Genomic DNA, 8,676 nt, shown 5'->3' with positions numbered 1-8,676 from the left:
CAACGGCCGCAGCGCCTCCGCCTGAGGTGGCGGCGCTCTGCGGGCCGGCGGCAGCGGCGGTGGGGACCTGCTCGGGCACTGCTCTCCGGCTAGCGCTGTTGGTCCGTGGGGTTTGTGCCAAGAAGTCATCTTTAACGTGACTGCAGAAACTGCATTTACCTTCCCAGCTCCCCGGGAGAGGGAGCGGGTTGATAACAGGTGACTAATAATTGGGACAGTAATCGGGGGACTGCAGAAATCAGCCCCAAATGTCGGTCATTCCCCAGCCTCCTGCTCTTCCCCCCTGTCCTGACCCTTGCATCAGGTCACCTGTCAGCTCCTGGACTTACGCCTGCTGCAAGCTCTTTTTTCCCCCGCTCTGCTAACAGTAGGTGAAATAGTTACTGCTTCACCGTCTCCAAGCCGAAAGTGCAGGTAGCAGCTTGTACCTCGGCTCTTTTACAGGAGCACGCGAGTGTTCGGTGTGCTGCCAAGTGGGAAAAAAAGTGGCAAAGACTTCCTGGACTCTGGAATTCCAATAAAGAAGCCTTAGTGCTTTATGGCTGCTAAGCTTTAAGCTTTTTACAGCTTAAAATTAATTTGAAAAAGCAGTCATCAGTGTTTTGTCCTTTAAGAGGTGTAATACAGCAGGCTTCATACACAGACATGTACCAGTTGGGTAAAAGTAAAAATACTTCATATTGATTACACAGTCCAAGACACTTAATTACACAAATGTTTGTTTCTGAAAGGAGTGAATTTTTGTTGCCTCTGCTGTTTGAGAAGCACAGTTGTCAGCCTTGGAGTTCTGAGTGTCACCCTGACCAGTGCCTGGGTACGGCTTTTTATTTATTTAATAATAATACAGGGGATGTAGGTATCAACTTCCCTGTGAATAATCAGGAATTAGTAATTAAATATTTTTATAGATCTGGTCTTTAGTCTTTGATTTATAAATGTTTCCCAACACAACTATAAGTCTCACTCATGCCCAGCAGAAAATATTTTTCCCATCTCGCAGAGTATTTGAGATTTTGTTTTTCTGTCTGGCACTGGTAGGAAAAAGTATTTTGAAAGGTCTTAAAAAAAATTGTCAAAAATATTGTCCCCACTTACTTTGAAAGCCTTAAAATGTTTCCTTGGCATTTTGGCCCTTATTAGAGTTTTTTTTTTAAGAGTAACTTAATTAAAATTTAAAATAAATGAATTTCAACTGAAATACAATGCTTTAAATTTCAATATTGTCAAAATAGGAAATTTCAAAGTCAAAGCATTTAAAAAGTTTCATTTTAAATCAGAGGTTCATTATAACCAGTGTTCATCATAATAGCTTGTAACAAAAAAGCATTTTGAAGGAAATATCAATTTCAAATGGATAGATTAAATAGGCCACATACATCAAATTTCGTGCAGAATGGTGCTGGACGCCACTGTTTTATACCAAACTGGGTAACTGAAGATCTGTCGAGAAAGACATCTCCTTTCAGTCAGTTCCTTCTGGAATCTTGTGTGATAGATCTGTTTATCCAAAAAAGTATTTTTTCTGAACTTGGGCATCCATACATGTGCTAGAATGTAGGTGGAATTAGTTTATGCAGGTGTTGTGTCATTTTTGATGTACTGAAATTCTGGAATGCTTTATTACCGATAAAGCATATATTACAATAACTGCATGCACATATTACAGACAGAGCTGTGCATGCACACCCCACACAAAGAGAAGGGAAAGGAGAAAGCTTAAAATATGCCAGGGAATAGCAGTGTAAGGATTTGTTGCTAGAAATTCCACAAAGATATAAATCATTTCAAATGTTACAGTAGTACACACTGGGGATTATGTTAAACTAATTGTGTCAATGGTTGTATTTAAACATATGAACTGAAGCTGGTTTTAATTTCTTGTGTACATTTTAGCATGAACCATTGAGAAGGTTAATAATTCATTTCATTGCTTCTTTCCAGCATTGTTTAAAATGGTGAAACATACTTCAGCAGTTCAGCTCTGAGAGAAGGGCAGGGATTAATATAGCGCTGAGCTCAGTAGGAACTGGAAGAAAAGAGAATTTTTGGTCAAAACAAAAAATGGGAGTGGAAGTTAATAGAGAATGAATAATGTGGACAAAAGGACAGACTGAAAAAACACCCATGGAGGATAATTGTGGGAAATCAGTTAATGGCACACACACACCACTTGAGCTGTGTGATGACAAAGGGCTCAGTGTGAACTTCAGCAGCTCGTGGCTCACAGGGGAATGGAGCAGCAGGAGCCATTGCTCTCCAGCAGCACGGGGAAAGCTGTGAGACACCGTCAGAGACCAGACTCGTTGCTCGCTAGGTTGGCTGGCCAGTCATGGGGCCTTTTGGCTGTCAACTTTCTTCCGCCTTTCTCTTTCCCTCTCCCCCCCAAATAATCACTGATAATGAATAAATACACAGGAGTTAGATGAGGGGCTGGGGAGTGTGGAGACCCTGACAATTCTGATTCTCTCATTAGGATGGACTTTCTGTACAGGACAGGTAGCAAAGCTACCAGTCCAGCCTTCCCAAAATAGCAAGCTGTGTCAGATGGGCTCCATCGACTGGGTCATTCCCACCCTCTCCCTCACTGCATTCAAATTCCTCTAATAATGTGACAACTTTCTAAGGCAGAAAAAAACCTATGTATCTTTGACCATGGAGTCTGATGTAAGTCCTATGATAGGTCAGAAAGCTCAATTAATAAATTTGAGATGGACATTTACAGTGTGAAGTAAAATGCATTTAGATTGACAGGAATTTTCCCACTGATTTCAGTGGCAGTTGACTAGGTTCCTGAAGTGCTCCTGTTAATTAGTTACTACCCATATCCTATACAGGTACATTATTCATGTCAAGCTTTATCATTGTCTATGATAGCGCTGTAAATATTATTCTAGTAGAGGCCCAAACATTTCCCTTCTCACTCTGAGAAGTTCCTTGAAAATGGATATATTCATATCCTTTAAAATGCCCTGTAAGGAAGATGTGATTTTAAATGAACCAAGTTGAATGTCCATTGGATTGTATGCTGTTGTGAGTATAAACCAGCTGAACAGCTTTGCACGTGTTGTTCTAGCACACCTTGAGCTATCTGATGATCAGCAGAAGGCTGGTATGTATGTATACAGTCAGTGTATAGGGAAAGTGAGACCTGGGAGCTGTCAGCCCACTCCTGTAGGATAAGCAATAGCATACTAGCGCAGAATAGGCCCCGCTGGACCTGTCACTGTCTAATAGCTCCCAGAGTCCCACCTTGGACACAAAGGCAATCACGGAAGTAATCTTGCCCTCTGAAAGAACTTCTTTGCTGCTAACTCTTTCACAGATCTCCCTTGAGCAGCCCAGCTCAAAAGCACAAACCACATACCTTTTTTCTAAAGCAGCATTAAAAACTTGTTTTCTTTCAAAAGTGATAAAAATTCAAACTATAAACCCAGCAGTTACCAGCTTCCTGCAACACAGGAATGCCGTTTCTACTGGGCCCCTCCTGGTTGGGTGCAGGCTCAAACTATCTCCATCAGGCTCTGCAGAAAATGATTAAGATAATTAGCCACACACAGGTCTAAGACCTTAGGCTCACTGCTAGGTTGGTTCCTTCAGGTCAACCAAGAAGAACATGAAGAATAAAAAAGCAGCAGCCATAAATTATCAGTAACTAAGGAGAAGGCGAGGCAGCGCCATCTTCCACAAGTTGCTTGTATGACTTTGGCACCCTCATACCTCACAGACATTTCTTGCAGGAGCAGATCCCTCACCCATGGGGTAGGTGCTCCATCCAGCCTCTCAGAGGAGATGTGCTGCTGTCCCTGACTGCCCTTGAAGACCTCTTTGAGGCTGTGTTCAGGGTAGGCAAGCCCTTTCACTGGTCTAATTTGGTTTTGAGGCTCCCTCAACAGCTCAGCGCTAAGGTAGCTCCCCCATATAGCTAGCTTGTTCCTGTTTTTCCAGTGAGGAGTCACATTTAGTACAGCCTTGCTGCAGAGTGGACTTGCATGTGGTTTGCCTGCTGCACATCACTGGCTGTACGTGTCCCTTTGGCTGGCTGCTGGCACCAGGCTGCTCACAGCAGGGACCCAAGGGCTGCTGCTGAGCTTCCTGCAGTGGGGCTTATAGAGCCTTGTGGCAGCTTCCTGCTTAGATAATATCCAAAACCCATTTCCCGCTGACAGATAAATAATGAGGTGACACTGTGGCAGCATTCCTATCCGGTGACATTTGCCCTGAATGGTTAGCAAGTAAATAAAACATAGTCTATAAAGCCAAGTTAGTTTTTTCCTACAGCGGCTTCAGTCAAGTGATAGCATCTTGTCAAGTGTGCTCACGTGCCAGACTATTCCTTGGTACTTGAGGACAACAGAGACAGTCTCAGTGCAAGCCCATGCAGCCACACAGGTCTCTGGGGTGAGCTCACTGTTTCCTTCCCCTTCTCTCCCCCCAAAAGCGGCAACTGGTTTCAATTCCTTTCACAGTCTCCTGAGGACTGAGGTCGCTCCCTTACTAAGTAGCTAACCGCTGGTCTGGAGGAGTGGTGGGAGCCACTGGCCTCCAAAAGCTGTGTCCCTGGGTGAAAAATGAAGCTGACTGAGGCTGGGAGGAAGCCCCAGTGCAAGTCTCCAGCAGTAGGGCGCTGCCCTGGAGGGACTGACACTGGATTTGTATTCTCAGCTGTGAGGCTTGTCTGTGTTTATGATCCATGTTTACCACTATTCTTGTATCTTTCCCCAAATCTTCTCTTTTCTAGACTAAACAAATCCACTCTCTCTACTTGGAAGGTCATATTTTAAGGGGCTTGTTTCTTCTGCTGTACTTTGAAATCTCTCCAATTTGTTTACATTTGTCTTTAAGTGAAGGGCTCAACTGCTCGTTAACTGCAATCTGCTCTATCAGCACTGACAGCTGTGTATGTATTTCCCATGTTTTACCGTAGATACTTCTATTAAAATAACTCAAAATGACATTCTTTTTTTTACCAACAGCCTAATGCCGTTGATTTTCTTCCTATAATTCTGCTTGCTGATACCTGATTTGCTCTACGACAATTTATTGTTTTTTATTAGTTTTGCTGTGTTATTTCCACCCATTTCTCTAAATTGTCAAGTTCATGCAAAGTCTATTTTGGTCCTTCAAACTACTTTTGGTCCTCCCATTTCTTCCCATTAAGGTAATGTTACCACCTTTGGATGAAGCAAGGTCAAGAGAAGAACATTTAGGCAAAATTATGATAATATAGGTTTTACTTAGGTTGTTCCTGGAACTACAGCAGGTAAGAGTTTTGTCTTTCTGTATTTTTTTTTTAATTTTTCTTATGGTCTCTACTGGAACATGGGTTAGTGAGCTGATAGGAAAAATGTAAAAGACCATAAGGCATAATAAAAGTATCAGTTTCCATAGCTATGCATGCCAAAGTTTTATACCAGTAGATAAGCTTATTAGTATAGTTTATAGTTCTGTTGCTATTATACTGCCATTAATTATGTGCTGTGTCACCCTTGCTCTTTTAACAGCTATTTAATGTCAACTGACTCATTGTTCTCAGTCGTATGGGAGGAAAAATAAAGCAGTACATACACTGAGTACACAGTATGCACATGCTACCTTGTGTGCTATAGGAATGGAAAAAAATATAAGCAAGAACTTCCTGGAATCTGGAAAGGGCAAAGAACAAAATCACTTGGGAATCTACAGGTGGGGTGATTTTCCAGAGAAAAGCCTATGCACCTTAATAGTGAGCTCTGCTGAAATGCCTCAGTGGATCCCCCAGTAGTCATGATTACATATTCATGAGAAATATCTGCAGTTGTGAAAAACAGCTTCTCTGAGTATACTGGTCTCTTATCTGGAATGTGATAAAGTCAGATTAATTGCCTCATCCTATGCATACTGAAGTCCTCAAAATAAATTATTTCCCTAGCACCACACTAGTTGCACACATTTGACATTGAAATATCAGCCATCTGTTGACATATTAGGCCAAAAAAAATTATCTTAAAAAAAAAGGAGTGTTTATATCTTGCATTTTTGCTTGCTCAGTGAGTGAAACTTTTTATTATAATATTTTAAAATCTCTTGCCAAAACATTATAGTATTATATTCTGTTATAACATCATTTATTTCTTCCCACTTTTCTTCTGAATAGATCGTTTATCTTGTTCCAAGGATTGTAAGCACACATGGTATTCTCCAGAACAGTACAACTGAGTTTGCAGCTGCGGGAAGCTGGGCTGTTGCAGTGTTTCCAGTTCTGCCAAAGGTGTGTTGCATAACTTTGACCAAGGCAAGGTTTTGACTAGTCGATCACTGAATGACCTGCTTTTCTGTACTGCTTGGGTACCTTTGATCAAAAATTTCTGAAAAACTGAACACATTTGTAGGTATCGGAGCATGGATTTATAACAAGTCTGTATTGGTTCAGACCAGTATCCTGTTGCAATCAGTGGCCAGTAGCAGATGCCCAAGAAGGTATAAAAACACAGCAAGCATGCATGATACTTCTCTCTGATACCCTCCCAGTCTCCCCACCCAACTATTACTGGTTCAGGGGATTTCCTGAACATGTTGTGGTTTATCTGCTTAGTGACCCACAGAGATTTCTCTTCCAAGTACTTGTTCAATCTCCTCTTGCAACAACCAAGAGAAACCTTTTGCAACATCATTTTGCAAGGCCTGCCATGGATCTAGCACCCACTATGTGAAGAATTAGCTTCTTTTGTCTGTTTTGAACCAGACTGTAGTCCTCAGAGCAAGGAAACACTGATTCTCATAACAGACAGGTATCTGTTCTCAAATATGGACTTGTGTAATATTTCCATACTGAGAAGTATTATGCACATGCAAAGCTATGGAATGTAAACTGAAACTGCTACAATGCTACATAACACCTATGTGTTGGGATATGCAGATAAAGAAAGTAAGAATGCATATTGGTCCATGGTTCTGTTTTATTCCTTGCACCAATCACATTACACCTACATGTGGGACTGGGAAGATCTCTGGATTTGTGCTTGCAAACACTGAGATTTTCAAAGTGCTACTGAGTATGATGTACTAAATATTAAAAAATACCATCAATGTTTGCATTAGAATCTATGTATTTAGTAAAAGAATTTGGTTTATGATTTCATTTAAAGCCCACATGGCTTGAAAAGTCTGACATCAGAATTGTTTGTTGACATTATCTTTATTGAAGCATGGATCTTTAGCTTGGTTCACCATAAAGTGAAGCATTTTATTTATGATAATAGACAGGTTAGGGCTATAGGGGCATTATAACGTTGCTGGTGTAGATACAACTTTATCAGAAGATACAAACATGACCCGCGATAGAAACAAACACCTAAGAGAACACAATGAAACGTTCACTGTTTACAAATCACTTCATTACTACAGACACCAAATGGCAGTTACTGTAAGTAAATCAGTTGCAGAGAACTGACTACATTTAGACAAGGAAATGGGAACTTCTGTTTGGGGCTTCATCCACAACTGCTTAGTAGAAAAAAGTTTAATGTCAAGCATTCTTTTTATCCACAAAACAATGCTAACCAACAGACATATCAAAGAATAAGACTGAAGGATATCAACGTCTTTACAACTACTTTTGCAATTATCTTCTTGATTAGGTACTTTGATTTGTTTAATACATGTTGTCAGAAGGTAAATAGCCCAAAAATCAGCAGCAAAAATATTACAACAACAAAACAAGTAAATACAGTGCCAATGTGTCATGTTGTAGAAGAGAATACAAAGAGGACAAACAATGATAACTTAATCATATAAAATGACACAGAGCTGAAATACAGTGCACTTAAATATCTATGTGACAAATAATGTTAAATTCTGTACTTAGTATGTAGGTTTTTTAAACATAAAATCTGAAAAGTCTTTGTGCTTAAACTTTTTTTCCTGTTAAAAAGAATTAGTTGCTTACTTCCAATACTGCCACTGTAACTGATATTACAACAGATCACAATTTTCACAGACACATCAACATTAAAACATTTACCTATGAGAAAATAAGTCACTTCTCATTAGTTCACAGTGCGAAAAAAGTAGTGTACACTCTGTCTTGAGAAAGGCTTTCAGTTATTCATCAAGCCAGTTGCAGAAAAGTCCTGATACCAAATGCAGTGCTAGATTTAAAGAATGGAAAGCAACACATCACATGTTGGGAGGAAAAAATAAATTTCTTGTTTCTTCATGGATATCGTCTAAGTGACCTTCGTCTTCTGTTGTAGAAATGCCTGAGCCCATGTTGCCGTGAAAAATTCATCATGTAATTTTGTTTGCGAGTGCTATTAAAATTAAGGGGGGAAGGAGGAAGAAAAGAATGTCAGATTTTTAATATGTTCTTTGAATTCTTTCTGATCAGTGAGCTAGTGGGACAGATTCTTCTTATTCCTTGCATATCTTTTCAGGATTGTGTAAAGTGGTATAAAATGCACCTTCTATACAACAACAAGGTACAAGGCAATTGAGAGTCTGTTCCACTTTGCTTTTATTTACAATTCATTATCTTAGGGAAAGGTGAAGAGCTCTCAGCTAATTAAAACTTGTGCTGCCTAGGGCCAGATTCACTAAAGCTATATGCACTTCATACCCACTCAGTATAGGGCATTTCTCCACGGTGTATTTATATTCCAATTATCCTTTTCTCTCAAAGCATTAACAGCTTTATTTAGA

General features: G+C 40.2%; 1 protein-coding gene across 1 annotated transcript in view; it reads right to left on the bottom strand.

The window, feature by feature from the left end:
* Positions 1–7,158: 7,158 nt before the first annotated feature.
* RELN (reelin) overlaps positions 7,159–8,676 on the bottom strand; it is a 277,854-nt gene continuing 276,336 nt past the window's right edge. The window contains exon 65 of the mRNA XM_026059038.1: positions 7,159–8,288. Coding sequence (XP_025914823.1) covers positions 8,192–8,288 — 97 coding nt within the window. The 3' untranslated portion in view covers positions 7,159–8,191. The remainder of the gene's footprint in view (positions 8,289–8,676) is intronic.

The sequence above is a fragment of the Apteryx rowi genome, unplaced genomic scaffold (genome assembly GCF_003343035.1).
Source record: "Apteryx rowi isolate R43461 unplaced genomic scaffold, aptRow1 scaffold_151, whole genome shotgun sequence".
NCBI classification, from domain to species: Eukaryota; Metazoa; Chordata; class Aves; order Apterygiformes; family Apterygidae; genus Apteryx; species Apteryx rowi.
Note: the sequence above shows the minus strand (reverse complement) of the source record. Positions and strands in the feature narration are given on the sequence as shown.